Source organism: Protopterus annectens, chromosome 13.part0, assembly GCF_019279795.1.
Source record: "Protopterus annectens isolate FY-2018-M chromosome 13.part0, PAN1.0, whole genome shotgun sequence".
Classification (NCBI taxonomy): domain Eukaryota; kingdom Metazoa; phylum Chordata; order Ceratodontiformes; family Protopteridae; genus Protopterus; species Protopterus annectens.
This window is the reverse complement of record NC_056747.1, coordinates 608955943-608977690: the sequence shown is the minus strand read 5'-3', so window position 1 is coordinate 608977690 and position 21748 is coordinate 608955943. Positions and strand designations below refer to the sequence as shown.

At 40.2% G+C, this 21748-nt stretch overlaps 1 protein-coding gene across 1 annotated transcript in view; it reads right to left on the bottom strand.

The window, feature by feature from the left end:
- The window catches only part of SKA2 (spindle and kinetochore associated complex subunit 2), a 994265-nt gene that overhangs the window by 323781 nt on the left and 648736 nt on the right, over nucleotides 1-21748 (bottom strand). The window contains exon 5 of the mRNA XM_044054275.1: nucleotides 12719-12758. Within this exon, the coding sequence (XP_043910210.1) occupies nucleotides 12719-12758 (40 nt within the window). The remainder of the gene's footprint in view (nucleotides 1-12718; nucleotides 12759-21748) is intronic.

Below are 21748 nucleotides of genomic sequence, written 5' to 3'. Positions count from 1 at the left end.
TTAAAGTGCAAATGACTTTAGGAGTGCCGGTCTCTTTTGACGTGATAGTAAGTGTCCTTCAAGTCCATAGGGCACATCCAATCATCTTTCCTTAAAAAAGGAAGGATAGACTGTACTGTAACCATCCAAAACTTGGCTTTTTTATGTTTAAGTTCAGTCTGCTTAGGTCGAAGATTAGTCTTGGGTCCCCAGTCTTTTATGGGATTATAAAGCAGCAGGAATAAGTCCCGGTTCCTCTCTGTTCAACTGGGACCTCTTGGATGACTCTTTTGCGCAGTAACTTTTAAATTTCTAAGACTGCCAACTCCCTCTAACTGGGTGGAACATCGGGGAGTGTCTTTCGTGTTCCTGGGGCTGCAAAGGAAAAGGGAATGTAATAGCCTCTAGATATAATGGTTTGCAGCCAAACATTTTTTGTCAATTGGGCAAAGACATTTGAGTGAAGTGAAAAACGGCCCCCGACTGCCTCCTGGGCAGAGCAGCTGGGCAACCCTTCAGGAGTGCTGCTTGGGCTCATCAGAAAAGGGTTCCCTGAAGCCCTGATTTTGCGGACCCCCTTTGCCTTGGGTGGCATCTCCCATTAAAGCTCCCTCCTCTGCCTTTGGAGGGAAACTCTCTGTGTTGGTCAGCAAAAGACTCTTGAGACTTACGGAACCAAATTTTCTTGGCCCCTCTCTGATTCCCGAAATAGGCCTGTTGAGGGGTGGAAAAAGTACAGTTTTGTACCTACCATAAATGTAGATGTTCGAAGATCCACATTGCTGCAGTCATAACCTGTGGGTAGTCCGCTGTCCTCGGTCGGCCCGAATACCAAAGTGTTAGGCTGGCGTCGGTCATGGTCGCTCAGATCTGACGTCAGTACGCCGTGGTACTAAAGCGCATGACCGACGTCATATCCTCAGTCTTTCTTGCCCCAGATGTCAGAAGGCCCTAAAAAGAAAGGCCATAGCCAAAAAACAGAAAAACATCCAACCACCCATGTACAAACAATATTTAAAACTCAAACCACACAACCACCCCAAACTACAGTGGGGAAGGAGGGAGGGTAAATTGGACTGCAGCAATGTGGATCTTCGAACATCTACATTTATGGTAGGTACAAAACTGTACTATGTTCTTCATCTCACATTGCTGCAGTCATAACCTGTGGGTAGAATCCCAAAGCAAAGGTAAAGGGAGGTTGGCAAAATCATAAAGCATTGGGAGCTGCTAACATGCCCTGTAAAACTGCAGTGGCAAACCCAGCCCTAGATTTGGAATAAAGAGGGAGATGGTAATGTTTAGAAAAAGTGTGCACTGAACTCCAAGTAGCTGCCTCCAAAATATCTTTAGTAGCTACACCCCTAAAAAAAGCAGTAGAAGTGGCAGTAGCCCTAGTGGAATGAGGTCTGATTCCAGCCGGAATCTCCTTACCATGATGAGAATAACAAAAAGCAATACAATGGCCAATCCACTTAGAAATAGTTTGTTTAGAAACAGGTTTCCCCTGAGAGCCCAAAGCAAAAGAAACAAACAACTGTTGAGACTGTCTGAACCCTTTAGTTCTGCTCAAATAATAACGCAACTGCCTGTGAATATCCAAAGAGTGCAAAATTTTTTCCCCTTTATTTTGTGGATCAGCATAAAAAGTAGGCAAATGAATAGATTGATTCAAGGCCACATTTGAAACAACTTTAGGCATAAAAGTAGGGTTAGTACGTAGGGATACCCTATCTTTATGAAAAATCAGGAAGGGTTCAACTGCCATTAGAGCCTGTAATTCAGATACCCTTCTAGCAGATGTAATGGCCAACAAAAAAGCAGTCTTCCAAGACAAAAACTTCAACTCAGATGTAGCTGCAGGCTCAAAAGGAGGTAAAGTGAGTTTTTCCAACACAAAATTGAGATCCCAGGAAGGAGTAGGAGCTCTACGTAGGGGTCTTATGTTCTCTGCCCCTCTAAGAAATTGCTTAAACAAAGGACAAGAGAATAATGGTGGGTCACAGTCATAGTGAGCAGAAATGGCTGCAGCATGAACTTTCACAGAGGAGAAAGACAAACCTTTGTCTAGTAATTCTGTAAGATACTGAAGTGAAACATTCAAATTAGGAACTGAAACATCAAAGCTCTTTGCTTTGCTCCAAAGAAAAAATCTCCTCCATTTATCAGCATAAACTTTCCTTGTACTAGGCCGTCTGGCCTCCAAAATAACATTCAAAACTTGTTGAGGAAGCTGCGACCCTCCAGGGTCTAGAACAGAATATGCCAGGCTGCCAGATGCAGGGACTGTATCCTGACATTGAGGAAATGACTGCCTGCCTGGGACAAAAGGTGTGGAATTGATGGCAAAGGCCAAGGAGGCTCCCGTACTAAACTCCTCATCAGAGGGTACCAGTGCTGACGTGGCCAATCTGGAGCTATTAGAATCATGGAGGGCTTGTCCTGTCTGACCTTCAAGAGCACCTTGGGAAGGAGAGGCAGAGGAGGAAAGGCATAGACGTGAAGATTGTTCCAACTGAATGATAGAGCATCCACTTTCCAAGCTTTTGGATGAAACATCTTTGTGCAAAACTTTGGCAGCTGGAAATTTAGTGGAGAAGCGAACAGATCTATGTCTGGAGTCCCCCAAATCACTGTCAACTGTCGAAATACATGAGGATCCAATTTCCACTCGTGGGGATCCACCATCTGTCTGCTCAAAACATCCGCTAAGGAGTTCTGTGCTCCTGGCAGAAACCTTGCCTGAAGACTGAGTTGCAAACTGAGAGCAGTCTCCCACAAAATCATAGCTTGCCTGCAAAGAGTGTACGAATGGGTTCCCCCTTGCTTGTTGATGTACCACATGACAGTTGTGTTGTCTGTTTGAATCAACACTTGTCCTGGGTGAAGTAGATCCTTGAAAGCCATCAATGCAAATTGGACTGCTAACATCTCCTTCATGTTGATATGCAAATGTTGAAGTCTGGCAGGCCACGTGTCTTGAACCCATTTTCCATTGAGGTGTGCTCCCCAAGCCTTGTCTGAGGCATCTGTCGTTAAGATCTGACTCGCCTCTGGTCGGGTCACAGAGAGTCCCTTGTTTAGGTGACATTCCTGAGCCCACCACAAAAATTCCTTTTGAATGCAAGGTATTATCTGAATGACAGTGTCCAAATCGTGGCAGTGTTGAGTCCATACACTTTTTAGATACCATTGTAGCTTCCTCATATGCAGTTTGGCATTGGGAAGCACCAGAATACAAGATGCCATGAACCCCAAGGCTTGAAGGACTGTCCTTGCAGTCAGCCTGGACCGTAGAGACAATTTTTGGAAGTAAAGAGTAAGATTTCTTTGCTTGTCCGGGGTCAAAAACGCCATCTGAGTGGCTGTATTCAGTCTCACACCCAGAAAGCACATGTCCTGAGAGGGTACTAGACTGGACTTTATTTCGTTCACAGAATACCCTAGGCACCTTAACACTGCCATAACATACTGTAGATGGTGAAGTAGCTTGTCTCTGTCTTGAGCAAGAATCAGGCAATCGTCCAAATAAGGATAAATTTGTATTCCTCTTAACCTTAAGAAGGCTATTACTGGAGCCAGAACCTTTCTGAACACCCTGGGCACAGTAGATAAGCCAAAGGGCAATGCAGAGAACTGATAATGTAAAGTCCCAGCCCGAAAACGCAGGAATCTCCTGCAACTGGGCCTGATAGGAATATGAAGATAAGCCTCTTTGAGATCCAGAGTTACCATCCAGTGATCTTTGCCTAGCAGAGGCAGAAGTTGTTGCAAAGTCAACATTTTGAATTTTGGAATGTCCAGGTATGTGTTGAGAATAGACAAATCCAGAATAGGCCTCCAAGTGTTTCCTTTCTTTGGTACAAGAAACAGGCGAGAATAAAATCCTAGGCCCACTTCTGACGGAGGGACCTGCTGAATAGCCCCCATGTGTAGAAGTAAAGAAATCTGTTTGAGAGCCTCCACCTTTTGCTGAGGAGGAACGTCTGGCATGCCTTTGAAAGGAGGCAATGTGTGGAAATAAAACTTGTAGCCTCGGTTTATAATGTCCAACACCCATTTGTCCTGGGTGACTAGAAGCCAATTTTGCCTGAAAAGTGCCAACTTTCCTCCCAGAGGAGCTGCCAGACAGGAAGGATCGGGCAGCTGAAGATGTAGGTCATTGGGTCTGTTTACGAAAGGACTGGCCCCTGCCCTCACCGGTAGACTGTGCAGGGGAACTCCACGTCCTAGGCCTGAAAGAACCCTGTGCATGAGCTCTGCCCCTACCACGTCTAGATCTGCCCCTAGACTGTAAATCAGAAGAAGGGTAAGCCCATCCCTTAGTAGGCCAATTTCTGCTAAACTTAGGAGGCTGCACCTGTAAAAATCCTTAACAGTCTGCATAGACTTAGCTTTGTCTTCCATTTTCTTCAAGACTGACTCCACGGAGAACCAAACAAAACTTCAGACTGAAGGGAGCATCCAAAATTCGAGCTTTAACATGCTCTGACAAGTTCTGATCCTTAAGCCAGGCGTGCCTACGAATAACTGATCCAGTGGCAGCCACCCTGGAAGAAGCCTGTAAAGCATCAAAACCACACTGCAAAGAATGCTTACCCACCTGATCAGAGGCATGAACCAAATCCTGTAATTCCTTACACTCTATGCCCTCTGCTAAAGCATCTACCTTAGATTTTAACTGACTAAGGAGAAAATTCTGGTACTTCAGCATATGAAACTGACAATTCAAAGCCCTCATTGCAAGAGTGGAAGAGGTATACACTTTTTTACCCCACCTATTCAAAGCTCTTGAATCTTTATCCATAGGAACTGGATTCTTCACAACAGAAGCCCTGACACCCTTAGGTCCCTGGCTAATAGTTTCTGGGTCAGCCCTTGGGCTCTTATACAAATATTTATGAGCCTCTGGCACTCTGTAATACCTATCTGGCTTAACCGGGCCAGGAGGCAAAGAGTCTGGATTAAGGGAAGCCTCAGAGAAAACATCCTGAACAACATCCAAAACAGGAGGTATAGCTAAGGGCCTATGTTGTGGTAAAAACAAAAATTCCCTAAGCCTCTTTCGGGAATCAGAGAAATCCTGACCTTCCCATTTAAAATGCTCCCTCATAGAATGCAGGGTTTCTGAAAAAGAAAAATCCTCTGGAGGGGAAGCAGAAAGACTAGAATCCTCTGCGTCTGAATCAGAATAAGGGGGAAAATCCTGAATGTCTTCAGCCGAAGACTCTGAGTAATCAGAAGAATGTTCCAATCCTTCCACCTCTGGCTCCACCCTAGGCCTCTTATCTGGAGGGGGCATAGAACCTCTGATCATGGTAATCAAATCTTCTGCCATTTTAAGCATGTGTTTCTTAGGCACAGAACCTGCAGAACTAGGACTGACGCCAGAGGAAAACAAACCAGGCCTGCCCTTAGAAGGTACCTTAGAGCCAGAGGGAGAAGGCCTAACCACCTTATGTAAAGAAGGGAGTACAGCAACCTGAGAGGCCCCCTCAGCCTGACCCGACTCCTGAGAGGCCACATCTTGCAAAATTAAAGGTTCCCCCTGAGACTCAGCTGAAACCTTGGCTGGATCTACAGATTCCACCATAGTTTCTAAAGAACCGGCGTCCGGAACGGACGACTCACCCTGCTTGGACTTTAAAGACTTTTCCTTACGCTTCTTAGCGGTAGCGGGCGTCGGAGGATCCGACGGCATATTGTAATTACACCGCTTACCGAAGACAAGCCTAGCACAATCTAACCTACGTTTAATGGTGCGCTTATTAAATTTAGCACAAAAGCGACACCCGACTACGTCGTGCTCAGGCCCCAAGCAAGGAATACAGAGAGAGTGGTAATCCCTATGAGGTATCTGTTTCCCACAAGAAATACAATTATTCACTTTTTCTGACATCCGGATTAACTGAGGCAAGAAAAGACAAAAATATTCCCCAATGGGGTACTTAGCCCAACTTGGTCTTTGGTCTGAAACTCAGAATACGAAAATTTCAGGACGCCGAACGGCACTTGCAAACGCTGCTTCTGCTTCGGACCATGCGACAAGAAAAACTGAGGATATGACGTCGGTCATGCGCTTTAGTACCACGGCGTACTGACATCAGATCTGAGCGACCATGACCGACGCCAGCCTAACACTTTGGTATTCGGGCCGACCGAGGACAGCGGACTACCCACAGGTTATGACTGCAGCAATGTGAGATGAAGAACATCTTGATCTCTACAGCAGACAAGGTCTTGCCTTCTTTCTTGTTGTAGGCCAGAGTGACTTTAACTGATGATCTAAATAAGGAGAAACCATCAAAGGGACTGTGATGACCCACCACTGCCAACCAGTAATCAAGGAGACTCAACCTCATCACTGGAACCTGTGGGGGGATGTTCACTGACAGGATAACAAGTAAACACACAGTATTTCCAGATGCAGCGCTCGGCATCAAGTGCAATTTCCCTTAAGGGCACACAGAGACCACAGTCAGTCAGGGGCTGGTTTCACCCTTTTCCTCCAGATCACCAATAAGACTCCCCACTGGCACAGCTATAGAGTTGAGATCTCAGCTCAGTGACCAAGCCAAGACCTCCAGCACCCTCTGTCCAACCAGTGCTTTGTGTCCCTGCCCAAGTAGCTAACACACAGACACACACACACACACACACACACACACACACACACACACACACACACACACACACACACACGGGAAAGGCTGGCACAGGTTTACTAGCTATGCCACCTTCTGCCCAGACTATAAGATAGTTTTCACTGCCACTAGTCACTCCTGTCAGCTACCTTAAGGCCCTTAACAAAGGGTGTCCAATTTTACTGTGTAATATTAACACAACCCACGGTAGTGGTGCTGCGGTAGCGTTGTTGCCTCACAGCAAGAAGTCGTCCCGTTCGATTTCTCAGCTAGTGCGTCTTCTGTGTGGAGGCATGCGTGAATGGGCGTGCCTTCGTTGAAGGTTGTGTGTCAGGGCTGGTAACTCGGCATGTGAAAATCCACTACCAAACATTAGCGGACCGGAATTCCGCTGTGGCGACCCCTAACCGGGATAAGCCGAAAGAAACAACAAGAATATTAATATTAACACAAATGGTAGTCTGACCAAAAACAAGGCTATATACAGTAGCCCACACAGAGTCACTAAATAAATATGCAAATACTGTCAAAACTTAAATATATCTACACAGATTAGCCACAATTTTGTCGTGTCTTTCGGCTTTTCCTGGTTAGGGGTCGCCACAGCGGAACTCCGGTCCGCTAATGATTGGCAGTAGATTTTTATGTGCTGAGTTGCCAGCCCTGACGCACAACCTTCAACGAAGGTATGCCCATTCATGCATGTCTCCAGGCAGAACACGCTCGAGCTGAGAATCGAACGGGACATCTTACTATCAGGCGACAGCGCTACCACAGCACCACCACCGCAGTTTTTTTTTTTTTTTGAAAGGTTTAAATATATTTAATAATAAATAATAAAAAGAACAAGACAAGACTAAATATACATTCACAGTGACATCAGAGTTCAAAACCTCAGGAAATACTTAAAATAACATTGCAGTACAGGCTCACACAAATAAATAAAAATATCTAAACTAAGCTTTGCTATATTCCTGAATATATCTAAGAGAATTATACTATTCCCTAGTAACTTACTTTTAGAGCAAGGCAGATGTGGTAAATGGTTCTTCTTGTCAGGCCCAAGACAGAATGCAGAATGTCCTGTCTCCTCAAAATAATATGTAAAATATTACTGCTGGGATAGCTTGCAGAATGACATCATTTCTGGTCATCTGACTTCTAGTTCTCACACAAACTCCCACTGCTGAAGCTGGCAGTATTTAGCATCTACCTGTAAAAATAGTCATACAAGGGCTTTTGCTCAGATGTTTGGCAGATGCCGGAAGTCATAAAACAATTACATTCCTTCATGCTTCCAAAGTAGCAATTAGTTCACTTTGAAGATAATACAGAAAGCTTCCAAGTACAGATTTTGTGTCTCTAGCTGCATTGAAATCTGTCAAATTAGTCTCCAGAGTAATTTAATTTCAAATATTTTCTCTAAAGTTTGCTGGACTGAGGTTAACCCTCCAATTTTCTCTGTTAATATATACAGTTATATAACAGTTAAAACAGTGCATGTACATTTAAGTTCTCTTCCAGTAAGACATACTGTGGATACATTTTAAGTACAAGTACTTTAAAAAAAACTTTTCAATGCAAACATCTGTACAGAGCAGTTTGGTATACATGACATACAGTTCTAATATGTTTGTAACACAAAACATCTTATATAAATTAGTTTGATATTCACAAATTATATATAATTATTTACAAAATTCCAGACAGCTGTGCTGGCAGTACCTCCTCTTGTCACAGGGACCACTGACAAAAGATGCCTTAAAGGGCTCCGCAAAGCCTCATCCAGGCATGTCTGCATACAGTGATGCCAGTGCAGGCCCCCCACGAGGTACCCTCCACTGAGTGAGACATGAGCCTCATGGACGAATTGGCAAGGGAAGAAAGAGTGGCCAGCTTCGGAGAAATCTTTCCAAATTCCTCTGTCGGCATGGTCTCTGCCAATGATTCAGAGAGCTCCTCAACTAGGTCTCACTACAGGGAAGTAAAATGTGCCAAGTAGTTAAGCACTCTCAGCATGAAAGTGACTGAAGCATAGACTTGCTTGCCGAACCTGTCCATTGCTCTAGACTCCCTGTTTGGCAGATGGACAGTAGAGCTTTTCTCAGCTAGCTCTTTCTTAGTGGCGACTGCCACCACCATAGCAGCACCCTAGGAGGAGAAGAGGGGTCTGTGTTAAAGGGAACCCTGTCGTTATGAAAAAACAAGTAAAGAGGTACTGACAAGAGGGCGTGCAACTCTGACACCCACTTTGCAGAAGTAACTGCCACCAATAATAAAATCTTCCAAGAAAACAACTGCAAGGCAGTTGTAGCAGAACGTTAAAAGAGAGGCACAGCCAACACCTGTAGCATGAAAGGCAAATCCCACTGAGGGACAGGATCCTGGACTGGAGGAAGTAACAAACACGTACCATTGAGGAAAGCCTTGGAAATTTTGAGGACTGCTAAAGGCATATTATCTCCACCAATGTGGAAATTAGAAATGGCTGCCAATTGCACCTTAATAGGACAATAACTACAGCCCAAGTGGAACAAATCCACCAGGAAGTCAAAAACAACCTCTATGGGGCTGAAAAAGGATCCCACTCCTTGGAGGTAGTCAGTAAGCAAAACGTTTCTACTTACTGGCATACACCAACGAATGCACAGGAGGCACAGAGACTCACATGACCTCATCTCAGAACTGGAGAAGCTCAGATCTGGGGTGGAGATGAGGATAACTGCTGTGAGGATACCCACAGGGTAAATGGAGAGAAGAGTGAAAAGGTCCTACTACACAAGGTACCCTTAGACAGGAAAGGGCTCGGAGTACTGATGATGGGAGACAGGTGAAGGTGACTGGCTGCGAGGAGTCAGAGTTAATGACAGAGCCGAAGCCGAGGAGGAGCCAAGGGAATTGGGACCTTTAGATCCAATGGAGCAGTACAAACAAAAGAGGAAGCTGAAGGTTTTCAGTCCCTCTTAGCAGCCTTGGGGTCTTTGGAACTTATATGGTCCCGATCCGACATATTCCCCTAGGTGGAGGAGGCCAAAGAGGACTCACCAGCTGGAAGGAGCCCTTTCAGAACCAGCCTGGCTCTCCTCTCGTTCACAGTATGACTGCTGAAATCCTCATGGATCAAGCAAGCGAAATTCAGCTGGCCAGCCCCTAAGCAATAGAGGAGCACCCTTAGATAGGAAAGGGCTCATAACATTGATGGTGGGAGACAAAGCCTTCCCCACAAATGGTGCAGAAGGTGACTGGCTCTGAGGAGTCTGTGTCGATGACAGAGCTGAAGCTGAGGGGAGTCAAGGGTGTTGGGACCTTTGGATCCAAAGGTGTAAGAGAAACAGAAGAGGGCTGAAAGTTTTCAGTCCCTCTTAGCAGCCTTGTGATCCTTGGAGCTTGTATGACCCTGATTCGCCATAACCCCCTAGATGGAGGAGGCCAAAAAGGACTTGCCTGCCGGAAGGAGCCCTTTGACAACCAGCTTGGCCCTCCTCTCATTCACGATATGAGTACTGAAACCCTCACAGATCAAGCAAAGGAAATCCAACTGAGTGGCCCATAAGCAACAGGCACACCAGGCTTGTGCATCCTAGGAGGGGAAATTGTGCTCACAGTCCATACATTTATTGAAACCCTTATCCTTACTGAAGAAAAACAGGGTTAACCCACTAAACAACACACTACAAAATCCTAAACACCTACAGCTATGTACTAGACAGGAAAAGCCCACTAACAACAAAACTCTAACCTAAAATCCTCACTCCCAAGTACTAGTAAACAACAATACTATACTAGCTATCTAATAGCATACAAAAAAGAGTGGGTGGATTTGGCATAAAGGTTAAGGTCTTTCACCTCATAGCCTCAAAGTGCAGGGTTTAATTCTCATCTTGGATTATTGGCTAGGCTTAAAATGGCTCTTCAGAGCAGTTAGCTTAGTATTCACCTATGAACAGGGTAGAGGACCCAGGAAATAACTAAGCAATAAGTTAGAGCAAGTACACCCTGGCAGGAGCATTCAACCACACTGCTATCCAAAAATGGTGGCAAATGAGATCTTAAGTTGTCCTGAGGAGTGAGGGATTACAGGTAGAAGAGGCAGAGCTTGACGGGCTGAAGTATATGGAATGTGGCCAGTCTCGGATCCAGATGGAAAATACAACATCAGATCAACATTGCTGCAGGTCTTCACCAGTATTGACAGCTTGGGCTTCTTTGGCACCAAATGTGAGAATACTGCTACAAAGCATACAACAACCAAGATCTATACTTCAAAAGCAATAAAAAAGAAATGAGGAACTTGAGGTCAGGAGTAGCCACACCTGACAAGTGACACCATGGAATGTACAAATCGCAGGATAGGTGGCCCAAAACATGACAGCTAAAGAGTGAAAAATATCCTAAGAAGACATCTCCCAGGAAAAGATTTCAGCTGTCACCCACTGCAGATAATCTCTCAAAATAATATCTATACATAAAACAGATTCTGTCAGTCACTGCAGAGGGCTCCTCAAAATAACATCTCTACAAGTTTCTTTAACTACTCTGCAGGCAGCTTTTAACAGGAGTTTGCACCACTTCTGTTGTTATCTGACACAGAGAAGACCTCCATTATAAGACCTGTGGCCTCTCCAACCATTTTAACAGAAATTGTTCTGGTTCCTGTGGTTAATGCTATCGCACCAACCATCTTCAATGTATCCTCACATCTGTTGCTTTCTGTGAGATATCTGATTATAAGCACCCTGAAGTTCCCCCTCCACTTATGCTACCACTTCCCACCAATGCATTAGTGTATAATGAATCTAAGATGGCATATTCTGACCAATCCAAATTCTGGCGATTGTTTATATTAGGACACACCATCATACTTCGAGAAAGGTTTGGGTGGTGCTGACTTGAATGGCAACCTGATGGCTCTGTCAGGTGTTTGGCATGTTTTTTTGTTTAATTGCTATTCTAATTCTTTAACCTTCCTAAAAATTTTAATGTTTTAAATAATTAAAGTAGAAAAAATGGAAACACTAACAGATATTATTGTCTTAATGTCAGTGAAAGACAGCCACGCCCATCCACCGCAAGGGGGCTGCTACCTATCTGCATCCCCCAGTTTTACAGAGGTTTAAGTGCCTTGCGGTCCCTTTTGGGGATTCAGGGAAAGTTAACCCCCTGATAAACATTACACTGCTTTTTTATCTTGTCTTGTTAAAAAAAAAAAACTTGATTCACACAAACATTAATTACTTGAAAAACATAAGAAGTCTGACATTATAGGGTTGGGCCCAAATCACACCAGGGGTGGTGCTCTATACTGCTCATCCTGGTGTGTCCTAATATAAACCATCACCCAAAATTCCTTCTATTCCTTTTTCTTCCAGTTGGACATTAACATTACTTTAAAGTTAGACATCCATTCCTGCAAAACTGGACTTAACACAATACAAATATTTCTCCCACATACAGACTTCAACAGTCTCAGTACTAACCTTTTTGACACACAGCCAGCAGCCGTACTTCCTCAAAGTAGATTCAATTCACTGTCTCGTCCTTGCGTAATCTCAGATTTATGGTTTCTAAGGCTGCCATTGATAGGGAAGCATAAAAAATGCCCTTTTGAAAGGAGGACACTGACATAATTTTCTGAAACCTAGTTATAATGAATCTTAAGAAGTTAAGAAATATGCATGAAGAAAAACCATGTCAAGACACCGAAAGGCTGCACTCGGATGCTACACGGCTGAAACAAAATTTACTCTTTTAAGCTACACTAATGAGGCACTATACAAGAAATGGAGTAAATAACAAACACATCAAGACACATGGAAGCAATATATTCAGGCTTTGCATAAGAGAGAAGCTGTCAGCAAAAGGAGGGAAGAACATACAATAAGAGGAAAATGGTCTGTAATCTTCTCTCTTCTTGTATTGCCATTAGTTAAAAAATGCTGACTCCTCAGTCAATGGGAAAATGCACTGCACCAAAACATATTCTCTTACTTTTGAAGAATGCTGCACACTCATAAATCTTTCCACAGATCAACAGAAACAAAATGTTACAAATGTCCAATAACTTATTAAATACTCAGAAACAAATACAAACATACCTGAACTTTGTAAAGGCTGAACAGCTGGCTCAGAGTTCACCTATAAAACAAAAATTTGGTGGATTAATGATGTGTGTTACTATACTAGGATTACACAAAAGGCATCCACTTTCCATAAGCTTTCAAACAAAAATAAATCATAAATGACATAATGCAATGTGTTCACTGCAACAAAGAATATTTATAACTCTGCTACTACAGCAGATACCTTATTTATTGCTCTGCTAACTGGCATGTTTTGGAACTGAATCAGCCAGCTTTCACAGATGTCACCTGGACTGGTGGACACATCAGTATAAACAGGAGGTCCCAGTTTTCCTTAGTGATCTTTCTAAAGTTTTCTTTTCTTTCTAACTAAGCAATAGCTAATGAAATGGAATCCAAATCACAGGAATAAGTATAATCTGCATTCTGAAAAGAAAAAAACTGAGGCTAGAGAGAGAAGTTTGCAGGAGCAAACTCTCAGAGAACCACAGCTATGGTGAACTTGTCACACTTGTACCACATCACTGGAGATGCCATTTTAGCACAGTCTTTACTGGTAAAAGCAGTAGACAGCTTGGTAGGAATTTGTTAAGCCATTAACAGCCTCAAGGACAGGTCTGCTTGAAGAGGTATTTGTCAGGTAAAAAGGTCTCAACCAATGACGATGCTGCCCAACCAAAATTAATGCAAGCATTCTGTAAGAATGCTGGTGTTGTTACATGCCTGAGTATTTCTTTGAGGCAGCAAACATTATTAAAACAACATAAAGTTAACCATTTAAAAATTACAGTATGAAACACTTTTTTTCTTCAGAAGGTGGAGTTCAATATTTTTTGTAAAGCAGGCAGCACTATTCAGAATAATTAATTCTACTTCACAGACCACATCTCCTTACCAGCTTACATTTAAAGGAAAAAAACACTTCAGGTAGAACCTGACCATCAAGGGACATTTCCTATGGAAAATCAAACAAGTTCAAAAATAAGGATTAATCTTCTAAACAGAAGTCACAGCAACTGGAAGAGCATCAGAGAGAAAAAAAAGTCAGATGTGGAAAACTTGGTTCAAGGATTCAAAGAAAGGTGGCGGTGGCGTGGACTACAACAGTAAACTCGCACCGATGGTAGAAGTGGAACTTAGGAGGGATCACTACAAAATTAACTAAAACAAATGTCTTGAACATCTTGGAAAGCACCAAATTACTATCAATGACTCAAAGTTACAGACGACTTATAGATGAAATTTTAATACTGGAACATGATAAACCAGTCTGTAACTACATTAGAAGGGGAAATACTGGTATTAGTAATTTGTATTACACCCAGATTAAAATATTTCATTTCATTTCCTTCTATGAAATCATCTAATTTAACATGTTTAGAACTTGTGCCAAAATTTTACAAAAGCTTGAGAGACAAAAGAGAGACTTTGGAGTGATTAAGTATCATTTTCTGCATTTTCTTGTTGCCTTTAGCTAATTCCGCCTAAAACATCGATTTTCTAGAGTTTCTGTGATTTAAAAAGCTTGTTTCAGCTACATATTGTACTTATTTTACTGCCTGCACTTTAACAAAGTCAGTTTTGTGTTTAAATTACCTGTTTTAACTGTTGTAGGCTACACACTCAAGTGTGATAGCCATTTATGTGCATTTAAAGTGTTTTTTGATTGTATCTGCTTTATTTTCTGAAAAGAATAAATAAATATATATATATATATATATATATATATATATATGTGTGTGTGTGTGTGTGTGTATATATATATATATATATATATATATATATATATATATGTGTGTGTGTGTGTGTGTATATATATATATATATATATATTTGTTTTCCTGCCTTACCAAGCTAGTATACTCCAGTTTTCAGGTTAGTGCTGAATTCAGGGCTGTGTTACAAGTTTCTGTGTTTGCCCATACCTTACTTGGATAGAAGGAAGTTTCTCTGTTCACTGTGAGTGAAGGAGCTTTGAGCAACCTATCAATCCCTGGATGCGTGGTTTCAGCCCAGAAATTAGTACTTTATTGGCCATTTTGGGCTAATTTCTATCTCTTTCATTTTGCTATAAAACCCACATTTGCAAGGTTTTTGTGCTAGTATACAGCTCGGCAAACTCCTGCCTGGTGCCCTGCAGAGTTCTACAGCAGCAGAGAGACAAAAGAGGGACTTTGGAGTGATTTATCATTTTTCTGCATTTTCTTGCTGCCTTTAGCTAATTCCGCCTAAAACGTCAATCTTCTAGTTTCTGTGATTTAAAAAGCTTGTTTCAGCTACATATTGTACTTATTTTGCTGCCTGCACTTTAACAAAGTCGTTTTTGTGTTTAAATTACCTGTTTAACTGTTGTAGGCTACACACTCAAGTGTGATAGCCATTTATGTGCATTTAAAGTGTTTTTTTTTTCAATAATTTTTATTCATTCTTTTCATTGATCTAAAATATCATACATAATAGAACAGGTAGAGGTAAGACCTCTTCACAGTAAGCAGTTGTTATACACTGAGGGTAGTACAAACAGAAATAAAACAATCAACCAATTTTATTTACACTATACACATAGATGCTTTCAATATTAGAGAAAAAAAATTGTTACATTTCAGTGAGAATTCTTGTGATTGCAAGTATACCTTAGAAAAGGAAGGAAGAGGGAAAAGAAGAACATTTCTTGAGCTATGAATATAGTTTAGTATGGGATCTCTTATTTGTATTTAAGTCTGATACATTGTCATGAGCTAGGCAAGAATGATATTGAAGATTTGTTCCCATCATTTCCTGTGTTTGATGTTTTTATTTCCCTTATCGATTAAAATTTTATGGGCTAAAAGATGTTTGGTCGCCATTAACTTAAAATTCTCCCAGGATATGTTATTTAGGTTAAGCCAACTGGTTGCTATAGAGAGTTTCAGTAAGAGAAAATATTGATCATAGTAATTGCTTGAGTTTTAGAGATGTTGTTTGGTAGGATATGTAGAACAGTGAATTCCCAGGTGAGTGTGGATGTTTGATAGCCCATTTTTTCTAATTGGAATTTAAGGGAGTTCCAAAGTTTAAATAAATATTTACAGCTCCAAAATAAATGGAGAATATCAGTCGTTTGAATTTTGCAGTGAGGACAAAGAGGGGATTTCGTAGAGTTAAATTTATGTAAGATAGCGGGTGTGAAACATGCATTGTTATAGATCATCAGTTGGGTAAATGCCAATTTCTTAAGAGGTATGGATTTATTTGTTAAGTTAATAGCTTGGTTTAGTTGAAGGGTATTGATGGATGGATTGTTCTTTCTCCAATAGTCCGAGACAAGCAAATCTTTTTGGAATTTAATGTATTTGAATAATTTACATGTATTAGTGATATATTTTTTAGTTGAGAGGATGGTCTTCCATAGTGAGTTACAGGTTGTTATATCATTGTTGCTTATGTTGCAGTTTTGTAAATAACCGGTACATAATTCCTTAATTTGCCTTAAAATCACTAAATAGGATTTGGGGAGGTTCAAATGATTCATTATTTCTTGTATAGAACCGGTAATGTATGGGTATATATCTTGGATAGTTATATTAATTAATTTAGGAAAGGGATTCAGGTTTAGAGACCGATTGTTAATTTTAAGGTTGGGATTTTTGTGTAAGGGTTGTAGCAGCATCATAACTTGAGTCAGATTTAGATACTTGAAGAGTTTTTGAGTTAGTGAGATGGAGTGTTAAGGGGTTCTAATAGTTTGCACAATTTTATTAAACTTGTATTTAGAAATAGTAAGGCTTTGGGATTGATATCCAAGCTTTTGATATGTATTTGGTATATTATTATCCACATCGAGGACCAGTCTTTATTCTTTGGGATAGAACTTCCAAACCTCCTACAACAATCCCAACTCATCGAAGCATTTAAAATACTAAAATATCCGGATAAAACCCCAGCACTAAAGAACCTAGTCATACCATATACTAATCTAAACAGACTACGTTCCTCTAACATACCACTTATTCAAAAAGTAAAATCCAATAACTCAGGAGGGGATGCTATATTCACTAATGTCACTGCCAAAATATGGAACACCCTTCCCTCTAGTATCACCACCATCACCTCCTTACACCACTTTAAGAAAAGTCTATTCCATTATTTCAAGTCCCACTGGCTATGCCAATGCTCACATCCGGACTAAACCCCCCTCTATATAGCTATCTTAAATATTTCTCTCCTCCCTACCTTATCCACAGGGTACTCTACTTCCTCCTATCTCTTCACCCAAGCACCTTTTTTCCTTATACCTCTCTAAGGGGCCAATCGAAAAATGGTAACTTTCTGTACTGCTTTTTCACTGTCTGAATTTATGACCTGATTTTGTGTTCCTCTCGTGTTTTATATAATCAATTGTATTGTTATGCTCCATTTTCTTTCTCTCTGTACTTAGTATAACCAATGTATGACTTTATTATCTGATCTTGCTCCTCTCTAGATTTGGATCATAACCTATTGTATTGCTATGTGCCGTCTTACTCTCTTGTATGTAAACTAACTTAAATGTGGAGCTTTTCTCCCTAGGCCTCCGCTGAAAATGGACATGTATCCAGTCGGATTTTTTTCCCGGTCAACAAATGTAAAATAAAACAATAAATAAATATTCAGCTATTTGCACTACTCTATTAGCGTGTGTAATTAGGTAATACGTCTTGAAATTGGGAAGGTCTAGACCACCTTTACTTTTTGGGATCGAAAGTTTGGTGTATGAGATTCTGTTTTTCTTTTTTGGTTCCCATATAAATTTTGCAAGCAGTGTGAGTTTGTCTAAAAAATTTATTCGGTATGTTTAACTGAATAGTCATGAATATATAAAGTAATCTGGGTAATACATTCATTTTAATTACTGAGACTTTTGCCAGGAAAGGTAGTTTTAGATTTTTCCATCTATTAAGTTCGAAAATAATATTTTGCAATTTTTCAGTTATATTTAAGTAAAAATCTTTATTGTTTGTTGTGAAAGTGATGCCTAAATAGTTGATTATCTCTTTTGTTTTTATTTTTCCTATTAGTGGTAAGAGCAAGAATGGTTTAGGGGTTTTTAAAGTAAATATGCTAGTTTTTTTAAGATTTAATTTGTAGTTTGATATCTTTGAGAAGTGTTCTATAGTCGATAGTATTTTGCTTACATCTGAGATTGGTGTGGTACAATAGATATTCAAATCATCTGCAAAGGCTGAGAGGAAGATTTTGGTGTTAAATAGTATTGGGGGGCTGTGGTAAAGATTCTGTTTCATATTTAAGAAGAGTGGTTCAAGATATACGTTAAAGAGTATAGGAGATAGAGGGCATCCTTGACGGGTTCCATTTTTAACTGAAATTCTGTTAGACCAAGTTTTGTTGATATATAAAGATGCATAAGGCTTGTTGTATATAATTTGCAGGATCTGGATAAATTTTTGTGGAATATTAAAATAGGGTGTGGAGTAGAAAATCTATATTTACTCTATCAAAGGCTTTATGAGCATCAATAATTAGAGCATATATGTTTAGGTTATAATGATTAGCCTGGGATATTAGAGTATTAAGAGTTAGTGTGTTATCACTTGTTTGTCCGAGTATTGTGAAACCAGATTGTTCAGGGGAGACAATTTTATCTAGTAATTTTTTCAGTTTATTTGCATGTATGGATGTTAGTATTTTGGTGTCAATGTTTAATAGTGAGATGGGTCTATAGCTATCTGGGTTTTTTGGGTCAGCTCGATCTTTGAGTATAAAAATAGTTTTAGATGCATTAAAGTGTAGGTCATTAATTTTATTGTTTATTATATAGTTCAGTATATGGAACAGAATTTGAGCTAAGATAGGGGAGAAGGTTTTGTAGAATTTAACTGTGATACCGTCTGGGCCTGTGGCTTTATGTGATTTCATTTGGTGGACAGTTGTGGTTATTTCACTGACAGAGATAGGTTCAGTTAACCTTTCTTGTTGTTTTGAATCTAGTTTCGGGAAATCGAGTCTTTGAAGGAAACTTGTTCTTTCTTCTTTGGAGGCTATTGATGTTTGATCTCCATAGGTCTGCGAATATATTCGTTCGAAGATTTTATTAATATCTTCAATATTCGTGTAATGGATATTTTCATAGAGTATTTCGGATAATTGGGAGGAATGTTTAGTTTGGGTTATGATTCTGGCCAGTGCTCGCGATGGTATTTGTATTTCGTTAGCATAGTTAGCTAGCATTTTGGTTTCATAAAAGGATAGTTTGCTGTTATGTAATAGGTATAGGTCTTTTTGAAGTTTCAGGATTTCAGATTCAGTTTGGGTATTATAATTTGTTAATAGGTCATTCTCAAGCTTTTGAATTTTGGCTTCTAAGTCCTGTTCTTCTTTAAGATGAATACTTTTATAGTAGGATGCTTTTTTAATAAGTATTCCCCTGATTTGGGCTTTGGTTGCCGTCCATTCGATATCCACCAGTAGTTGGGGGTTAAAAATGTTAGATAGGGTTGATTTGAGTTGGGGTTCAAAGACCAATTGTAACCTTTTTTCATTGTGTTATTCATTGTGATTCCATTGAGGTTTAAAGTAATTTTGGAGTGGTCCGAGAGGTATCTAGTGTGTACGGTCATTTTCGGGGCTAGTTTGATAAATGAGTCTGAAATTTAAAAGAAAATCTATTCTCGACCACATTTTGTGGCATTGGGAGTAAAACGTGATTCTGTTGGTTTTATTTAGATTATCTCCATACTTAAAGGGGTCATATAACTTGTAATCCTGAATAAGTTCTCTTAGTGCTAGGTGAGCTTGTTTATTAGGTATTATATTTGTACTTGTTTTGTCTGTCAGGATTTAGATTTGTGTTCCAGTCTCCACCTAGGATCATGTAATAATCCTGGAATTTATTTAAGATAGGTTATAATGAGGCGAGAAAAATGTGTTGGTTTTTACAAGGGGTGTAAACATTAAGGACGAGAAGAGGTTTAGGAAGATTTGGAGTTAGAATAGTTACATAGCACCATCTTCCCCCTCTTTGTCCACTCCGGTTTCTAAAATTTTATCTTGGAACTGGTTTTTAATTATTATAGCTACCCCATGCACTATTAGATTTGCCTTCAGAAGCTATGATATCCCTTATCCATTTTTTCTCTAATTTCTGACCATTGTTCAAGTGTTAAATGAGTTTCCTGGGTCAATATGAAGTTCGATTTCGCTTTCAGGATGAGGTGTAAGAAAAGTTTTCTTTTCCTCTTATTCTGGAGCCCTTTGATATTCCATGAGTCAAATTCCCACATTTATGTAAAGTGTTTTTTTTTATTGTATCTGCTTTATTTTCTGGAAAATATATATATATATATATATATATATATATACTTGTTTTCCCGCCTTTCTAAGCTAGTATAGTCCAGTTTTCAGGTTAGTGCTGAATTCAGGGCTGTGTTACAAGTTTCTGTGTTTCCCCATACCATACTTGGATAGAAGGAAGTTTCTCTGTTCACTGCGAGAGAGGGAGCTTTGAGCATGTCTGTCCCTGGAGGAGTGGTTTCAGCCCAGAAATTAGTAGCTTATTGGCCATTTTGGGCTAATTTCTATCTCTTTCATTTCCATGCTATAAAACCAGCATTTGCATGGTTTTGTGCGCAGGGTAGCTAGGGTACAACTATTCCCAGCTCCACAAAGTCTACTCTTCAATTTCTCCCTTGGAACTAGACAAACTTTCAACTTAAGCACTCAAACCATTCACGTCTCATACCGGCACTTGCTCAAAACTCATAGCAGGCATTAATAAACCTTCGCACAAGACCCCCCCCCCCCTATACTGTAGAGAAGGACAAGGCTCTCTATTCGACTTTACCAGCCAATCAGTAAAACAGTTCATTGTACCTATCCAGGCATGTCCAAAGGGCAGTTTCAGGTGTACTCTCCGGTCCAACTGGTGAATCTGGGCATTTTGAGGCAATGTTACAATTGCAAAAATGTCAAAAACGATCCAGCACAAAGGAGAAAAAGTGCCTAAATCAATTTTATTGTGGCAAATATAGAAACTTCATACTGCAAACCGGTTTCGGCTATATAACCAGCCTTCCTCAGTGCAAAACAAAAGTATAGATGACACATCCTGGTATCTTCTTTAATATCCAAAAACTTAAACGTGTATGCATATTCAAAAAATTAAAGATACATGCAAACAAAAAAATATAATGGACAAAATTGTAAATAAGAATGAAAAATATAAGTACTTACAAAGTAAATTCCTTAGCAAAGAAATTTCAAAGATCACACATAAAACATAATCAAAAGCTGGCAGCAAATGACTAGCAAATTTCATTTAGACCAGGTCTGAATAAAGCTCCTAACCTGGTAATCCATGAGGATTCCATATTATTTAATCTGTCATACCAGCCAGCTTTTATATTTCTGTGCATGTCAATTTTATCAATGATAGTAAATTTAAATTGTGCGGTTTTGTGAATCATGGTATGTTTGTACAAGGCATTTGTAATTTTATGGGTTCTAATGGCGCTGAGGTGTTCACTTCTCCAATGTCTAAATGGTCTGGAAGTTTGGCCCACATAGAAAGACATACATGTACAAGTTGCCAAAAAAAATCACCCACTCTGTGCTGCAATTACCAAAAATTTTTATCTGATATACCCTGGAGGTATTACAACTAGTAAATTCTTTAGCCTTAAAAATGTGTCTGCATGCACTGCAATGGCCACACGGAACACAACCTATCAGAGGGTCACCAAATAAGGTTGTCTGCATGGGTGTAGAAGGATTGTACCTTTTGTAGTGTGTCAAATAAGAGTTGATAGATGTTACAATTGCCTCATGTACACAGACAATCCACTCCTCCATCCACCAAACACTAATACATGCAAGAGATGCAATTATATAGCCAAACTGGAGGCTAAGTTCTCTCAACCCAAGACTGGACCAGGCAGTCAAGAGGAGAAGGGAATTACTTGCATCACACCAGCAGTCTCACATAGACCTATGAAACCAGCACCGACAAAACACAAACATAAATACACAAAAACATACTTGGAGGTTCTAAATAAAAATCTGCAAAAGCAA